Below are 19,327 nucleotides of genomic sequence, written 5' to 3' on the forward strand. Positions count from 1 at the left end.
TTTGCGTTGCCCTTATTTTCGCCGTAGTCTACATAAATGTTTACATAGACTACACGTGCCCAAATAAGGAACGCAAATGGCGGTGACCATGGGCGCCACCATTTTCGTACGCTCTTTTTTTTTTCTTTCCCAAAGTCAGGCGTGATAGGCTACGTAAACATTTACGTAGCCTATCACGGTGTTTTTTGAAAATCTAGCTGTGATAGGCTACGTAAATCTTTACGTAGCCTATCACGTTTGTTGTTGGTTTTGTTTTTTTACTTGGAAATGGCGGTGGTGGCAGCTGGTCAGAAGACCGGCTGCCGCTGCCGCACTGCCACCACACCGTCGCCGGGAGCCACTGCCGCCAGGGACATTCGCTCAAGGTAAGTCCCATCCCGGGGGGTGGCGGGGGGGGTGGCGGACCGTTTCTCCACCAATTTGGGGGGGCCGAATGCATTGGCATTCAGCCTCCCGGAGATTCGTGGAGAAATTCTCCGACATCCCTACCGCAAATGCAAATGAGCATCAGGCACAAGGTGAGTGGTGAGATGATGTTGGGAGAATCATAGAATAGTAGGGTTGGAAGGGGCCTACAAGGCCATTGAGTCCAACCCCCTGCTCAATGCAGGAATCCAAGTCAGAGCATCCCTGACAGATGGCTGTCCAGCCTCGTCTTCAACGCCTCCAGTGTGGGAGAGCCCACCACCTCCCTAGGTCATTGGTTCCACTGTCGTATTGCTCTAACAGTCAGGAAGTTTTTCCTGATGTTCAGCCGGAATCTGGCTTCCTGTCACTTGAGCCCATTATTCTGTGTCCTGCACTCTGGCATGATCAAGAAGAGATCCTGGCCTTCCTCTCTGTGACAACCTTTCAAATACTTGAAGAGTGCTATCCTATCTCCCCTCAGTCTTCTCTTCTCAGGGCTAAACATGCCCAGTTCTTTCAGTCTCTCTTCATAGGGCTTTGTCTCCAGTCCCCTGATCATCTTTGTTGCCCTCCTCTGAACCCTCTCCAGCTTGTCTGCATCCTTCTTAAAGTGTGGTGCCCAGAACTGGACACATTACTCCAGATGAGGCCTAACCAGTGCTGAGTAGAGGGGAACTAGTACTTCCTGGGATTTGGAAGCTATGCTTCTATTAATGCAGCCCAAAAGAGCATTGGTCTTTTTTTTGCAGCAACATCACATTGTTGGCTCATATTCAGCTTGTGATCAACAACAATACCAAGATCCTTCTCGCTTGTAGTATTGTTGAGCCATGTATCCCCCATCTTGTAACTGTGCATTTGGTTTCTTTTTTCCTAGGTGCAGAATTTGGCATTTATCCCTATTAAATGTCATTCTGTTGTTTTCTGCCCAGCGCTCCACCCTATCAAGATCACCTTGAATTTTGTTTCTGTTTTTCAATGTATTAGCTATCCTGCCCAATTTTGTGTCATCTGCAAATTTGATCAGCATTCCCTGCACCTCCTCCTCCAAGTCATTAATAATCCTAGTGATCTTGATTATTGCTCATTTGCACATCCCTATATAACCTCAGAATCAGATACAGAAAGTCTGTCAATCCGAGTTTCTCAGGAACATGTACTATATTGCATTCATTTCCTGTGGGCATCAAGTTGGCCACTGTGGAAACAGAATCCTGGATGACATTGTCCTTCGTTCTGATCCTAAGTGCTGTTTAAAACTAGAAGCAGAACTGGAGGGTCACAGCATTGTCAAAAGAACCTATAAACTGTACTGTGCTGAAACCCCACCTGCCCTTTTCTTAGACTCTTTGTTTTCCTGAAAAAGAGGGAGTGGTTTTTCTTCCTCTTTTGTTGAGTTGATGAGCATTTTGGAGATATTTCTAGGCGAACAAGGCTTCAGTGCTTACCTTACTGTATGGAGGTGGCCAAAGGGTGTGTGTGCATGTACTTTTTCTTTTCCCATTTCCCCCTGTTCTGTCCTTGCAGCCTCTCTGGCTTCTTGAGCTTCTTTGAAAGCGTCCGAGAAGATTTCGGCAGGACTTCCTCCCTTGGGGCTTTCCAGTGCGGTTGCCTGCTGTGTGCCTGAAAGCTGAGCAAGGAGTTATTGTTATTTCCTTATTATTTTTCTTCTTGTTGTTAAAATGACTTTTAATTAGGGCTGTGCAAGGACCCCTGATCTGCCTCGGAGGCTGCTGCTTCAGGGCTTCTGTGGCGGGCTCGATTTGCTTCGGGCTGATTTGGGGCATCCTTGAACCACTTCGGTCCCTGGAGCCAAAGCGGGATTTGGATGGCCGAATCCTGCCCCCCCTCTGCTGTCCCATCCATGCTATGCACGCTCCCAGCTCCTTACCTGCGCCCCCAGGATGCACGCTGGCAGCCATCTTCCTGTTCCAGGGAGTTGTTGTCATTGTCACTGCTGCCAGCTTCTGGGTCCTTGGGAAATGTGCTGGCAGCCATCTTCCTGTTCAGGGAGTCACCATTTTTAGAATGGCGGCTCCCTGGAGCAGGAAGATGGCTTCTGGCATGTGTCTAGGGATGGCGGAGAATTTCTCCCCGAAACTTCGGGGGGCCGAATGCCAACGTGTTCGGCCCCCCGAACAAGTTTCGGGGAGAAATTCTCTGCACCCCCCCACCCCCCACACCCCCCGGGATAGGACTTACCTTTGCCGAATGTCCCCCCGGCGGCGGGTCCGCCCGGCGGTTCGGCGGGTGTTTGTCCGGGGCGGGAGCGGCAGCCGGTCTTTCGACTGGCTGCTGCTGCCGCCATTCCAATCAAAGAAAAAAAAACAAAAACGCCCCCGTGATAGGCTACGTGATGATTAACGTAGCCTATCACGGCTAGATTTGCAAAGTCAGCCGTGATAGGCTATGTAAATCGTCACGTAGCCTATCACGGGTGACTTTAAAAAAAAAAAGTGCGTACGGATAATGGCGGCCCCCATAGGGAGCCGCCATTCCCGTTCCTTATTTGGTCGCTGTAGTCTACGTAAATCGTTACGTAGACTACAGCGACCAAATAAGGAACGCGAATGGCGGCTCCCTATGGGGGCCGCCATTATCCGTACGTGCTTTTTTTTTTTTTAAGTCACCCGTGATAGGTTACGTGACGATTAACGTAGCCTATCACAGCTGACTTTGCAGATCTAGCCGTGATAGGCTACCTTAATCATCACGTAGCCTATCACAGGGGCGTTTTTTTTTTTTTTTTTAAACGTTTGAGTTCGCGGCTGGGCAAGGTGAGGCGCCTCCTCCCCGGCCTGAATTTCGGCCGGGCAAGGCGGAAAGCCTCCCCCCCGGCCTGAATTTCAGCCGGGCGAGGCGGGAAGCCTCCCCCCCCGGCCTGAACTTCACGGGGGGAGCAGCGAAGCGCCTCCCCCCCACCGCGAAAAGCTTCGAGGACAGGTAAGTGAGTTTCGTCCACCCCTACCCCTCAATGAATAGTCGAAAATAAACAGAGTGAAAAATTCGGCATAGCGCTACTCATAACCATATGTAAGTAGGGAATGATAAGCTCAGAATAAATGTCTTGTGTTGAAAAGCTCTGGGATTCTGTCACGTATTTCACTTGGCTTAGAAAGCACAGACTTCAGCGCCACTCAACACTGGAATCCGCTCAAGAGATTTTCCAAAATAGAATTCGCCCTCTGCACATGGGTGAGGCTTATTGTGCTATATTATTGAGGCAGGGGTGGGCAACTTTGGGAGGTATGGGGCTATTCTGCCCCTCCCCCGACTGCCCCTCACGGGCGACAATCTCCCCTCCCCATGCATTGCCAGAAAAATAAAAATAAATACATAAAATTGGCATCCAGAGCACCTCTGGAGCATAAAAAGGGTCAAAATTAGCTTGTTTTGTTTGTACTAAAAGGGTAAAAAAAGATCCATATATATATATATAGAGAGAGCTTAGAAACAGATATCACCTTACCAGCTAAAAGCCCAGAGAGCTTCGGCTTTTGGGCAGTATACAAACAAACAAACAAACAAACAACCAGCTATTTTGATGCAGGCAGCTGGCATACCACACAGGCCTGTGAAAGAAGTAGAGGCAAAATGCAGTCCATCACATCCTCAGCTATTAAACTAGCAAAGATCTGTGTAATTTTACAAGAGTTGTGGGTAGCAAGGGTAAGAAGAGGACTTTACAGTCTTGGCCCATCACTGTGCATGCTATCCCTTCGCTCCAGTTGTCCTGTCTTAGTCCCACTTCTCAGAAATATTTCCCTGGTTCTCTTCCTGCCTCTTCTTCACAACAGCCACCATTTATCATTCTCAGTCTCTCCCTCCCCACAATCTTGTTGGTCTTTCTCTCTTCATTCCTGAATGGAGCACCTAACGTTCTCTCTCTCTCTAAAAAAAAAGAAAAGAAAAGAAAAAAGGTACCAAAAGGCATTTTAAAAGAAAGAAAAAGTGGATTAATGCAAAAACAGAATGCATGAATACATGCAAAAGTGATATAGATCAGTAATAGTCTCATGCATCCAATCCTAGCCCAAATGTACTAATCTTGATTTTGCATCCAAGGGGCATCCCTACCCCGTCCTAAATTTCTGCATTTAAGATGGGGCTTTCTGCTTCCGTTTTAAATGCAGGATCACGACGACTCCCTTTTTTACCCACTCCGCTTCCCCCCTCCTTCTCCCCATACCTGAGTCTTCCATTATCTTTCATTGATGTTGCTCCTCTTTTTGCCACTTTTCCTCTTTTCACAGAGGGAACTCAAGCAGAACACAATGGGATAATTTGATAGCTCATTATCTGAGATCTACTTAAAAATGGAACAAAGGGCATTTAGTGCAGGAGATGCCTTGGAGGATCACGGCATCATGTAAAGAGCCTGCAAACTTCCGTGAAGGAGCAATCTCAATCGCAGGATAAAAGCTCCGTGTGAAGAAAGCCACAATGATGATTTAAAAGAAAAGACACACGCATGAACTTTATTCATTTATTTACTTGTATCCCACCTCTCCAAACCTCAATTTACAGGTTTTACAGTTACAGGCATTAGTAATGTCAAGACCGGACTACTGCAATGTGCTCTATGTGGGGCTGCCCTTAAGGCTGGTCCGGAAGCTGGAGGTAGTGCAGAATGCAGCAGTTCGGTTGTTGTCGGGAGCTGCCCCTTTTCAGCATGTAAATCCTTTGCTGAGGGAACTGCACTGGCTGCCTATTCGCTACCGGGCCATGTTTAAGGTATTAGTACTAGTGTACAAAGCCCTAAACAACTTGGGACCAGGATACCTGAGAGAGTGCCTCCTTGCTTACCAACCTGCCTGGTCACTGAGGTCATCCGAGGGCATGTTCCTGGTGGTTCCACATAGAATCATGGCCCAGTTAGAGTCCACCAGCAAAAGAGCCTTCAGTGTGGTGGCCCCCTTCCTGTGGAATTCCCTACCTTTAGAGATCAGGCAGGCGCCAACATTGTGTTCCTTCTGGTGCCTCCTGAAGACGTTGTTCTTTCAAGAGGCCTTCCTTGCATGACCAGTCGTGGTTTGTTAAACTCCACTTTGTTGGGGTTTGTCTTTTTTAAAAAATGTTTAAACTCTTTTAACCATTGTTTTATTCTTTTATCATGTTGTTCACCTCTCCGAAATCTTCTGATCAGGAGTGGTATATAAATATTGTAAATAAATAAGTAAGTAAGTAAGTAAGTAAGTTTTATACAAGCTGCTTCAGGATTTGCTCCACTTGATGGTTTAAGATCATCCCCTTTTGCAACTTGTGCGCCATTTCTCTTCCTCTATATCCTTCCTCTGGGTTCTAATCTGATAACGGTCAGTATTGTTTGTCCAGATACTGCCTTGGTGGAGGGAGGAGCAGGGGCTGTAACTAACTCCACTTTTATATAATTGAAGTCTTGTCCCCCTTACATATGCATCTTCTTCTTTCTCCCAGCACTCCACCCCCCTTGACACTTGAGAAGGTGAGTGTTGCTGTACAATTAAACTCCTTCCAGCACTACTTACAACAAACAAGCTATCTGCTTCTAAGGGTGTGGCACTAAGCACACTTACCTTGGAGTAAGCCCCATTGAACTCAGTTGGATTTCCTCCTGAGTAGACATGAATACTGTGGAAAGTGATTTTGACCACTGCGACGCACAACTTATTTCTAATGCGTGTGGAACTTCTACAGGTGTTCTGTGTCATCTTGATTCTTGTGCACGCAGTATCTTCTTTGCTCACGTGTTATGCGGTTGTGGCATTTTCCTGAAGGATTTCTTCAATATCGCTTGAGTAGATATATATATGGGGAAATAAGACAGACTCTGGGGATCACCCTTGCAGAATGTGCCTGAGTGCTGCATCAGGAGAAAGTTGAGGGCCAAACTACATGTAACAGTATTTCTGCTTTAAAAAAAAAAATGCTTGAACTCTTTTTTAAAGAAAAAGCCACCACAAGGCTCCGAAACACTTCGGATCTGGACTGTGGCCCCTACTGCAGTTTCCTGCTGAAACCCACCACCACCTCACCCCAGTGATCCTTTGCTTCTGAAGTTGCTGTTTGCTGCCAACAGCATCTTGGGGGTGTGGGGGTGCGCAAATGCCCTACCCTGTGTCTGGCTTGCCTGGCCATGGGTGGGTGGGGGGTGGAGGTGGACGGGAGAGGAGAAGTGGGCGATCACCATTGGGTGGTCTCTGGTGGTGCCACTGAGGGTGGGAGGGGACAGAGAGGTGCTTTTAGCTCTCTGCGCCCCTCCCAAATGCCTCTTGGGTGCACAGCTCCTTCCCACTGTCCCTTATGCAGTGTGGGTTTTGGTTGGTCACCCTTTGGGAATTTTAGGCTCACAGTCTAACTGTGAGTAGGAATTTTTGGCTCACAGTCTAATTGGCCAAGGCTGTGCATCTTTTTGCCTACTTCACACTGTAAACGGGTGCGTGTGTCCTTCAGGCAAATCTGGCTTGATCTGACTGTTAGGTTTTTCCGGCCACATTTTCTATGAGCTGCTAGCATGGGCAATGCGGATGAGAACAGGGATGGTGAGCATTCAGGGGCACTGTTTTGGTGATGGGTGATGCCTGAGGCCTCCCTCTCCGGGTTTTGTAGTCCATCAGGGGGATAAGGGTTACCTGTGAGGCCAACTCACCTCACCCACCTGGTGTTTTGCAGCCCAGGAGGGGGTGACTGGGGTAGGCCTACCTTCCCCCAAAGGGGTAGCCCTGTAGGGTGGCGAGATGCGATGCCACTCTACAGGCTTTGAATGTTTTTGCCCATTACAGTTCCTAGCTTGTTGCTGGCACAGATTAGTTGCCCGTCCTGGTTTTCCCCTTTGCAGATTGATCAATAAATGTGGCCCAATTTGACTCCAAACACTTGTGTCCATCTCTTTATTTCCCTATCTCCACTCACAATTGGCTGTTTTCTTCCAAAGAAATGTGGCCAGTTTAAGCAGGCTTTTTTAAAGCCAGTGTGGTGTAGTGGCAAGAGTGTTGGACTAGGAGCTGGGAGATCAGGGTTCTAGTCCCCACTCGGCCATGGAAGCTCACTGGGTGACTTTGGGCCAGTCACACATTCTCAGCCCAACTCACCTTGCAGGGTTGTTGTTGTGAGGATAAAATGGAGAGGAGGAGGATAATGTAAGCCGCCTTGGGTTCCTTGCAAGAGGAAAAAAAGGCGGGGTATAAATGCAATAAATAAATAAATAAATAAATAAATAAATAAATACAGGAACAGCCAAATGCATGAATTGGCCGGAAGTGTTTGCACTCTAACGTCTGCCAATGCTTTTCTCTATTTAGGAGACGAGAGGATTTTTTTTTTTAAAAAATGAGCACCCCACTGTTCTTTGCAGATGGTGACTGCAGCATCCTTCATATCATAACCATTACTTACTGAATGGCAGTTGGCTTGTTTGTTTGCTTAAATGCTGGCTATGTGTATAGGTGTGTGAGGGAGATTTGGAAGGAAAGAAGCTTTCCTGTGATCTTCAAAGCCTTTGGGCTGTTTCAGACATTCATAATAAAGGTGACAGAACCTTTGCACAGGGACTGTACAATTCCAACTTACATATGGGCAGGTATTTACTTCAAAGCACCCATATGTAAAATAGGTCACTTTAAAGAGAGAGAGAGAGAGAGAGAGAGAGAGAGAGAGAGAGACTGAATAAAAGATACAACGCGCTGGAGCCTTTTCTATTTCTCTAAGACATTTCTGAAATCACAATAAAAATGTGATCTTGAAAGTACATATGAACTGCCTTGTCAGACTATCAGCTCATCTAGCCTTGTATTTTCTGCTCTGACTGGGGGTGGGAGGGGGGCATCTCTCCAAGATATCCAGGCAGAGAGACCTTTCCCTGCTTGATTACCTAAGATTACTTAAACCGGAGACATCAGGAATTGGGACTGGGATCTTCTGCTTGCAAAGAACAGGATTATGGCCTCATCCCCATCAGTCTGATCTTTAACCAGACTTCTTGCTCTCTGGGATGCTCAACTGAATGATTGGAGTGCTCTGATATCAATTGTTACTGGTCATAATGGCTATCAGAAATACGCAGGTTGAGAGGCAGAAGCCACTTTCTGGGAAGCAAAAGTAGGAGAGGGTTCTTGCTTTCATATCCTGTTGGTGGGCTTCCAAGAAGCATTTGGTTGGCCACCGTGGGCAGTAGACTTTTGGACTAGTTGAACCCCTGGTCTGATCCAGCAGGGCCCATCTTAGGTCCCCCCCTGCCCACGATTAAAATATATTCCCCTCCCTTCCGATGCCTGGTTCACCCATATTCTCTTCCCTGGCCCCTTGGATTATTTCCTACTTCACATGTTTTTAATCCCACCTCCCCTGTGCTTTGCCTCTATGTTCTGGGCTGGTGGAATCCATAACTCAGTAATAGAAGAAATGTTTTGTATGTCAAAGATCCCAGGTTTGATCTCTGGCATCTGCAGTCAAAGGATTTCAACTAAAAAGGCTGGGCAAGACTTCCTCCACCCCATGATCCTGGTGAGCTATCACAAGCCAAAGCAGACAGTACCCAGCTATATGGACGAATGGCCTGATGCAGTTTAAAAAGGTTCCTCTGTTCTAATGCACATGCCATGGCCTCCCTCTGTCTGGTCCTTCTTCTTTCCCTGCATTTGCTGTTCTTTCCTCTGCCATATCTACCATATACTCTCTCTTTTAGTGGCTATGATGGATCCATTTCCTGTTGCTAGCCAGTATTCCAGGGCACCTTGATCAAGCCTTGGTTTCTGGTTGGCTTTCAGCTGTGTCTCTGTCACTTATAATGTACCACCGGATACAAACACTGGAGCCCAAGGTAAGAGGATGGATCATCCACTCTGCTTCTAGTTACGAACATTTAGGTGTAAAGATCTTATCACTTGGCTCTAGAGGTGGGCTGAACTTTCTCAGAAAATAATGTTCTGATCTTCCTCTGGCTGTCCCTGAACTATTGGGGAATCTACAGATATATGGCAAAAATGGTCCCCCAAAGTTCACTGCAACAGAAGGGATGTAAGTTTGTGTATCTGTTTTCTTTCCTCTTATGTTGTATGTGACTTATCATCTCTCTCTGAATAAATCAAGTTGGCAGAGGAACTTTCCAGTGTGTTCATTGCCTGATCTGAATCATTATGAACACACTGGAAAGTTCCCTGCTAACTTGAGTTATTCAGAGAGAGATGAGAAGTCACATACAACATAAGAGGAAAGAAAACAGATACACAAACTCACATCCCTTCTGTTGCTGAGGATCCCCTGGATCAGCATGGACATAGGTCCTACTTCACCATGCTGTAGCGCACATCACAATCCCAGTCTACACAGAAGTTAATGGTGAAGGGGGTCCTTTGGGTTTTTATTTCCTCCACCATCTACTACTATGTAAATGGCTTATTCATCACACAGGTGTTTTGGCCTTTCTGGTAACACACACCTGACACTGAGTAGCTCATTGTTTATAGCCCAAAGCAAAGAAATTTTGAATTTCTTTTGGTGGTATTTTTGAGTTCACCTAATCCCTACAAGGTGAGCTTGGGTGCTGTGTGTGTGTTCACTCTCTATTACACATCTTTCCATTGCTCTGCAGCCTCCCAAGCCACCTGCACTTCCTGAACTGAAAAAGCCCCATGAGAGGAATGGCCTCATGATGTCTTCCTCATCATGGCTTTCACTGAAGTGCGGGAAGCTGAGGAGGCTACAGGCTGCCACAGAGATTACTGTACAATGACAGACAGGACACTCATGCACACTCCTCAGCCACCTCATAAGTAAGTAAGCACAAGAAGCCAACCTCAACCCATGAGAATTTCTCCAAAATTTCTCCTTCTTTGAATTTCTTCTTGAACGCAGTTTCTTTTCTGTCAGATTGAATGAGAACGGTTGAAAACAAATGTGGGAGAAATTTTAGGCACAGCACTAGTTTTTCCCCCCATTCTAAGAAGTTGAAATGCCTCTCCTAAGGCTGAGTTACTGGCAATAAGACCTTTAATCTAAAATAAACTGGTATTTTGGGTAGTTAGCCCCACTCCCTTTACATTTGGCCAGTCCCCTTTCACCTTCAGCCCCACCCACCCACCACTGGAATCTGGCCCTCAGGCTGAAAGAGATTCTGCACCCCTGTTCTAAAGCATAGAAATCATTCCACCTCCAGTATGTGTCTTTAAAGACTGGCTACCACTTTTCCTCTGCAAAACAGGGCTATCCAGTGAAGATACTGTGAGTGGGAGGAGGCACATAACATTCCTCACCACTTGTTATTTGTCTTCAATTCCTCGCCCCCAACATCTTTATTCCCATCACAAACAAGTGTTTAGAACATGAGCTAGAAGAAAAGCAGCTCAAGTTTGGTGTCACGTTCCTTCATCCTCTCCCTCTGCAATCAACACACTCCAGAAAACAAGGCTTCAAGCTGCACTTCTGTATTACTTAATGACTAGCTTCTTTACAGATGCAGATTCTAGGAAACTCTCAGACTGCATTGAAACAGCGAATCCACACATCTACGAATATTAATAGAGGAGACGAAGTGCAAGATAGAGAAGTTGCTAGCAGTCTGGGCAAGAACTTCTTGGCCAGACTAGCTTCACGGGGATGCCCCTCCCTTAGGGTGGCTTCATCCTACATTGGCTATCATGAGTGGCCAACCTGGTGGAGTATCTTAGATCTGCCCCTAACTTTTCCTGCTTCGCTCTGTGATGGACCCTAGCATCCCTCAAATCATGGCCCTTGCTCTCCTCCTCCGAAACCTGGGTTCTCATGGTGGTAGGGATAGGGATGGGGGAGAATTTCTCCCCGAAACTTCGGGGGGCCGAGTGCCAACGCATTTGGTCCTCCGAAGGTTGTTCGGGGAGAAGTTCTCCGCCCCCCTGCCCCCTCCCGGGATGGGACTTACCTTTTACGAATGCCGCTCCCGGCGGCGGGTCCCGGCTGCCGCCGCCGCCATTACAAGAAAAGTAAAAAACAAAATGAAACGGCCCTGTGATAGGCTACGTAACGATTAACGTAGCCTATCACGGCTAGATTTGCAAAGTCAGCTGTGATAGGCTACGTTAATCGTCACGTAGCCTATCACGGGTGACTTTGAAAAAAAAAAGAAAGTGCGTACGCAAATGGTGGCCCCCATAGGGAGCCGCCATTCGCGTTCCTTATTTGGTCCCTGTAGTCTACGTAAAGATTTACGTAGACTACGGTGAAAATAAGGGCAATGCAAATAGCGTTGCCCTTATTTTCGCCGTAGTCTACGTAAATCTTTACGTAGACTACTGAGACCAAATAAGGAACGCAAATGGCGGCGCCCATAGGGCGCCGCCATTTGCGTACACACTTTTTTTTTTTCCCAAAGTCACCCGTGATAGGCTACGTAAAGATTTATGCAGCCTATCACGGGTTTTTTCCCCCCCCCACTTTTTCTTTCGCGGCCGGGGAGACGGGGCGCTTCTCCCCGGCCTGAATTTCGGCCAGGCGAGGCGGGGCGCCTCCCCCCCCGGCCTGAATTTCGGGGGGAGAAGCGAAGCGCCTCCCCCCCACCGCTTAGCAAGCTGCGGGACAAGGTAAGTCCCTTTCGTACATCCCTACATGGTGGAGGAAAGGGGGAACCATTCAGACTGGGCCATCTGTGTGTCAAGATCTTGGGAAGAAAGTCTTGCCATATCTGGGCTCACTTGGGAGGGTGCCTCCCTCTGTTCTGGCTGTTCTCATTCTGAATCTGAGCTGCCAGACATGCTCATTCCTGACATGTGGGTCCTGGAGGGGGAAAGCAGTGGATGCTGAAAGGGATGTGTTTTCTCCTAGTAGTACTGTTTTCCAAAGAAGTGGCAGGTGGGCTTTGAAGATGTGCTGTGAAGGTCCAGGTAGATATATCTTAGGTCAAGAATGAGTGGCCACAAATTGTGACATAGTCAACATGAGCAACTGACTTTCTTTCTACTTGCAGGAGTATTGGTGGGGAAAGAAGCCAGAATCCAAATGAAGGTTTGTCATTATGTCTGAACTGAGTACCTCATCATCACTTGCTTCAGTCTATACCATAGATGGACAATACAACTTTTCTGCATTCCCAAATGATACTGCACCTCATCTTTCATATGAGTTTACAGTCACAGACTGTCTGTTTTTTTTTTGTTCAGTTCTTCTTCTAATCATTTTCATATTTGGACTGGTAGGAAATGGAATTGTCATCTGGTTTCTCAGCTTCATCATTAAGAAAAATCCCATCACCACCTATATCTTGAACCTGGCTGCAGCTGATTCTTGCGTCCTCATTTGTACAGCACTTTGCATGATATTCTTGAAGTTGGAAGATGACACTGATTTCTCTCCCATGTGGTACAGTTTGTTTTTTACCTGTTTTCTTTTCACACATGGCACTAGTCTGCATCTGCTAACAGCCATCAGCACTGAGCGGTGCCTTTCTGTCCTCTTCCCAATCTGGTATCGGTGCCAACGGCCAAAGCACCTATCTGCTGTTGTATGTGCCTTGATATGGACAATGTCCTGTTTGTTCTATGTAATCCACCTTTTTATCTTTTCAAGCAGATCTATGAAACATGGCATAGTCCCTCAGAATCTCATAATTCTCAAGATAGTCAGTGTAATCAATTTCTTTTGTTGTACTCCTCTTGTGCTCATCTGTACTGTGATCCTTTTTAACAGGGTCTGCTGTAGTTTACATCGACAGCAACGAGGAAAGTTTTACACAGTCATCTTGCTTGCACTCCTTTTCTTCCTCATTTTTGGTGTTCCACTCAGTGCCTTGTTGACCATTGAATATTTTTATTTTAACAATCATTCCATGCTGGCACAAATTATTCCTTTAGTATGTGCTCCCATCAACAGCAGTATCAATCCACTGATTTACTTCCTAATTGGAAGGAAAAAGATGCGTCGATCCAGAGAATCATTCAAGGTGGTGCTGCAAAGAGTTTTTAGTGACAATGATGATTGCAGCGAGGGTGGAAATCCTTCGGACATTCAAATTCATTGATAACTTCTTAAACCTCACCTTCTACATTTGTTTTGAAAGAATGGAACTAGAGATGGGCATAACCACGTAATTCTGATGTGGAAAAACTTCTCCACATATATCATCTGAACTTTCTTTCTCTAACCTGGAATGTATTTCAAATACTAGAGTCCCTGATTCTGCAAACAAACTTGTATGAGTTTCCTTGAGAGTTGGAGGAGGTGGGATACAAGTAAATCACTGAATAAAGTTCATGCATGTATCTTTTGAACAAATCATCGTCTTGGATGCCAAATCAAGCTTAGCACATTTGGGCTAGGATTGGATGCGTGAGATGATTCCTGGTCTGTAATGGCTGCTCCAGATGCTATTTTGTTTCTGTTCCCCCCCCTCCCCATTTTGGGCAGCCATGGTGGCTGCAGCAGGGAACAGCATGGGCTGCTTGCAGTCAAAAGGCTGCATGTTGCCCAATGCCCTCTCTTGATATATGGAATAAGTTGTTCTTTTAATAGATATATAACTGCTTTGGGATTTTTCTATTGGAAGTGTTTCTACCTAGACTTAGGGTGCAATCCTATGCATGTTTAGATAGAGAAAAGGCCTACAGCTGTTGAAACATGCATAGGATTGCACCCTTACCTGATCTAATCAGAGGAGCATTTACAGTATTTTATTTTCAATTATTTGGTGAGTCCCATTTACTATAAAGTGAATGGATGTTTATATACATATGATGAGGGCAGTACAAGTAAGAGGTTAAAACTTATTTCATAATTCTTCTTTTGAAAGCGTGTGCCCTGATAGCCAGACACAGCGGCATCTGAATTTATTTTGAAGAAGTCTGTCTAATCCTTACATGTGGCACTGATGTGAAAAAGGGTATAGAGTCAAAACATGTTTAGCATTCATTCATCATGTACCTCTGCATTAGACTTAGGGATGTTGTGGGCATCCATTCTGGTCCACAAATTTGACGGACCACTGGCACCCGTGCCCGCCGAGCTGTGCCCGCCGAGCTCCCCCGGCTTGCTGGCTCTCTGGGCTGCAGTCGAGTGCCCCCTCTGCGCTCGATGAGCAGCCCGCAACTTGCCCAGGCCCACATAGATTTATATGTAATAAGCGCTGTGAATCGCCCATAGGCTCTAGTTCACAGAACTATTTTGTGTATAGCTCTATGGGCAAGTGCTGCTGATCACCATTTTTTTAAAACCATGGCGACTGGCACAGAGGCGAACAAGCCCGTGTAAGCTGCAGGCTGCTCGTTGAGCACGGACGGGGTGCTCAACTGCAGTCCAGAGGGCCAGTGAGCAGGTGGAAAGCTTGGGGGTGCCCGGAGAACCTGAACTGGGATGTGTTCTCACATCCCTAAGTAGACTACATGCTTCCAACAAGTCGCCTTCTCTTAGGGCACAATCCTATGCATGTTTAGACAGAAAAAAGTCCTACAACTCCCAGCATAGAATCATAGAATCACAGAATAGTGGGGTTGGAAGGGGCCTACAAGGCCATCGAGTCCAACCCCCTGCTCAATGCAGGAACCCAAGTCAGAGCATCTCTGTCAGATGGCTGTCCAGCCTCATCTTCAATGCCTCCAGTGTGGGAGAGCACACCACCTCCCTAGGGAATTGGTTTCATTGTCATATTGCTGTAACAGTCAGGAAGTTTTTCCTGATGTTCAGCTGGAATCTGGCTTCCTGTAACTTGAGCCCATTATTCTGTGTCCTGCACTCCGGGATGATCGAGAAGAGATCCTGGCCTTCCTTTCTGTGACAACCTTTCAAGTACTTGAAGAGCGCTATCCTATCTCCCTTCAGTCTTCTCTTCTCAAGGCTAAACATGCCCAGTTCTTTCAGTCTCTCTTCATAGGGCTTTGTCTCCAGTCCCCTGATCATCTTTGTTGCCCTCCTCTGAACCCTCTCCAGTTTGTCTGCATCCTTCTTAAAGTGTGGTGCCCAGAACTGGACACAGTACTTCAGATAAGGCCTAACCAGGGCTGAATAGAGGGGAACTAGTACTTCCCGGGATTTGGAAGCGATGCTTCTATTAATGCAGCCCAAAAGAGCATTTGCCTTTTTTGCAGCCACATCACATTGTTGGCTCATATTCAGCTTGTGATCGACAACAATTCCAAGATCCTTCTCGCTTGTAGTGTTGTTGAGCCACGTATCCCCCATCTTGTAACTGTGCATTTGTTTTCTTTTTCCAAGGTGCAGAACTTGGCATTTATCCCTATTAAATGTCATTCTGTTGTTTTCTGCCCAGCGCTCCACCCTATCAAGATCACTTTGAATTTTGTTTCTGCCTTCCAAAGTATTAGCTATCCTGCCCAGTTTTGTGTCATCTGCAAATTTGATCAGCATTCCCTGCACTTCCTCCTCCTCCAAGTCATTAATAAAAATGTTGAAGAGCACTGGGCCCGGGACTGAGCCTTGCAGTACCCCACTCATTACCTCTCCCCAGTTTGAGAAGGTCCCATTGATAAGCACTCTTTGAGTCCATTTCTGTAGCCAACTGTGGATCCACCGGATCGTTGTTTCATCTAGCCCACATTGAACTACTTTGCTCATCAGGATATCATGGGGCACTTTGTTGAAAGCTTTGCTGAAGTCGAGGTATATGATGTCTACATCATTCCCACGGTTCACAAGAGAGGTTACTTGATCAAAAAATGAGATCAGATTCATCTGGCAGGAGTTGTCCTTGACAAATCCATGTTGGCTTCGAGCAATCACTGCATTCTTTTCAAGGTGCTTGCAGATGGATTGCTTTATCATCTGCTCCAGAATTTTCCCAGGGATTGATGTCAGACTGACTGGTCTGTAGTACCCAAGTTCCTCCTTTTTACCCTTTTTGAAGACAGGGACAACATTAGCCCTCCTCCAGTCATCTGGCACTTCAGCCGTCCTCCATGATTTCTCAAAGAGAATAGACAGCAGTTCTGAGAGTTCTTCTGCCAGTTCCTTTATAACTCTAGGGTGCAGTTCATCTGGCCCTGGAGATTTGAACTCATTCAAAGTAATGAGGTGTTCCTTGACCATATGCCTATAGATCTCAAGCTGCAATCCTGCCCCTTCAGCCTGTACCTTTGCCAGGGGGGTCATAGACCCTCTTTTGGGAGAAGACTGAGCCAAAGTAGGAATTGAGCACCTCTGCTTTTCTTTGTCATCTGTTATCGTTTTGCCATCCTTATTGTTCTAAATATGGAGGGGTGTACAAATATTGTAAATAAACAAACAAACAAACAAATAAATACATATTGACCGAGCAGAATATCCAGCTAATATCTTCCAAATACCTAGCTAACCTAACTTGGGACAGGGGGATAATTTCAGATTTCAATACACACCATGATCACCAGATGCTAGAAGTGTAGCATGCAACCAATGTCATGTGAGCCACTTGATAATCACAATGCAGACCAACAACAAGCAAAAGAACCCACATCCTCTCATGCATATAGGTTGTGTCCATCTCCATCTCTCCCTGGTGTCTGAGACACCATGCTGAGTAACAATTAGGGATGTACGAAAGTCACTTACTGTTTTGCGGATCTGCTGCGCGGTGGGGGGGGGGAGGCGTAGAAACAACCATTTCTTTTCTCTGCCTTTTACTATGCTCGTAGCTGAAGAAAGCCTTTTTGTTGTTTTTAGCACCCCTCACTAACCTCAGCTCATTCTCAGCTTTAGCCTTCCTGACGCCATCCCTGCAATTCTGTGCTACCTGCCTGTACTCTTCCTTTTTTGCTTGGCCTTCTTTCCACTTCCTATATGTGTCCTTTTTTTGTTTCCAGGTCATCTCTAAGCTTTTTGTGAAGCCACATTGGCTTCTTCTGTTGTCTTCCACCTTTTCTTCTTGTTGGAATTGTTTGTAACTGTGCCTTGAGAATTTCCTTTTTTAAAAGCTCCCACCCATCTTGGACTCCTTTTCTCGTTAGAGTCACTTGCCATGGGACCTTACTGATCATTGTTCTGAGTTTATTAAAATCAGCTTTCCTAAAATCAGGGTACATGTTTGACTACACTCAGCTTTTGCTTCCCTTAGAACCAAGAACTCAAGTACAACATGGTTGCTTTCCCCCAGAGTTCCTGTAACTGCTACTTTATCCACTAAGTCATCTCTGTTGGTTAGGATCAAGTCAAGGATAGCCGATCCTCTAGTTCCTTTCTCTACTTTCTGTAGGAGGAAGTTATCCGCCACACAAGTCAGGAATTTCCTGGAGGGGCCATGTTTTCAGAATTAGTCTCCCAACAAATATTGGGGAAATTGAAGTCCCCCATTACTACTACATCATGCTTCCTTACATTGGCTATTTGCTTTTCAGAAGTTTCATCCTCATCTTCTCCTTGATTGGGTGGTCGGTAGTGGACTCCGACCACCAGGTTCCTTTTATTCTTTGCTCCATTTATTTTGATCCAGATGCTCTCAATGGGGCTACCAAACTCATCCTCCTGTATTTCTGTGCAGAGATATGTATTTTTAACATACAGTGCAACCCCACATCCCTTTCTGTTTCTCCTGTTCTTTTTGGACAAGTTATATCCTTCAGTTGCTGTATTCCAGTCATGAGAGTCATCTCACCAAGTCTTAGTTATACCTATCAAGTCATAATTTCCCTCTTGTATTAAGAGTTCAAGTTCGTTCTGTTTGTTTCCCATACTCTGGGCATTAGTATATACACATTGAAGACCATGTGCTTCATAGTCTGCCTTTCTTCCTACATGTGTCTGAAGACTATTATTGGGTGCTCTTAGAGCTGTTCTCTCTGTTGCGGTGCATGAGCCTACGTCCATTGTTACCCCCAACTGTATATCTCCCTTACTCGCAGGATCCAGTTTAAAACCCTCCTGATGAAGTTCTTCATGCTGTGGCCAAACACATTCTTCCCATCCTTTGTGAGGTGCAACCTGTCCCTTGCCAAGCTGGCTGGGGCATGCTGGGAGCTGTAGGACTTTTTTTCTGTCTAAACATGCATAGGATTGTGCCCTTAGTGACTTCGCTGTTCATAGGTTGTGATTATGGAGATTAAAAGTTGTTTTATCATGATGTTTGCTCATTGTCTATGACTTTGATGTGTTTTGTTATGAATTTTTATATATTCTACCGGGTTCTACCCAAAGGCATCTTCAAAATAATTTTAAATAAATAAACTTGTTTTGTGTATGCTGAGTATTTTTCCATCCCTTTTAGTAACATTTTTAGTTTTTATTCTGACCTTTTTTCAGTTGAAGAACCTACTGCATTACATTGGTTTCAATGAAGGTGTTTTTGTTTGTTTGTTTGTTTTACAGAAATTGCAGCTGTGACCCTTCAGACTGGGTCCACAGTGTGGCTCTAGTGGGGCTGGAGTAAAGAATTGCAGAATGGTTTCGATCTCTTGTGCTTACCTTCGAGCAGAAAAAAAGGAACTGACATAGCTGCATGCTACTTATTAAAGACAACAGTTAGTTTGACCCAGCAAGGTCTCCATTCCATTCAAGCATGGTTCCACCATAGGCAGCACTGCAAAATCACCTTTGCATTCTATTTGAGAGCATCTCTACTTCATTGTTTCAAAAAATGTGATAGACTGTAGAGACTGGTTGCAACATTCACTAACTTAGTTGAGAATATAAAAGCATTTTCTCTCTCTCTCTCTCTCTCTGTGTGTGTAGAACTTTGAAATAGATATCACCATACCACCTACTTTGATGCAGGTAGCTGGCATACCATACAGGCCTGTGAAAGCAATAGAGGCAAAACACAATCCATCACATTCACATCCCTATTTATTAAACTTGCAAACATGTGCTAAAGTTTACAAACGTGGTGGGCAGAAAAGGTAAGAAGAGGACTTAGAATCTTGCGTCATCATTGTGCACTCCATTGCTTCACCACACCTATCTTCGTTCCAGCTGTCCTGTCCTAGTCCCACTTCCTGGCAATATTTTCCTGGTTCTCTCCTTGCCTCTTCTTCACAACAGCCACAGTTTATTGTTC

At 45.7% G+C, this 19,327-nt stretch overlaps 1 protein-coding gene across 1 annotated transcript; it reads left to right on the forward strand.

The window, feature by feature from the left end:
- Positions 1-12,351: 12,351 nt before the first annotated feature.
- On the forward strand, positions 12,352-13,372 carry LOC146346544 (mas-related G-protein coupled receptor member H-like). The gene has a single exon (XM_084851414.1). The coding sequence runs from the start codon at positions 12,371-12,373 to the stop codon at positions 13,370-13,372; it is 1,002 nt and encodes a 333-aa protein (XP_084707540.1). The 5' UTR covers positions 12,352-12,370.
- The last annotated feature ends 5,955 nt before the right edge of the window (positions 13,373-19,327 follow it).

Source organism: Heloderma suspectum, chromosome 4 (assembly GCF_057233095.1).
Source record: "Heloderma suspectum isolate Gila_16-S chromosome 4, 16-S_ref, whole genome shotgun sequence".
In the NCBI taxonomy this organism is placed as follows: Eukaryota; Metazoa; Chordata; class Lepidosauria; order Squamata; family Helodermatidae; genus Heloderma; species Heloderma suspectum.

Excerpts from the sequence above, each read along its gene's own strand:
- LOC146346544 (XM_084851414.1), top strand. The coding sequence starts at position 12,371 with ATGTCTGAACTGAGTACCTCATCATCACTTGCTTCAGTCTATACCATA.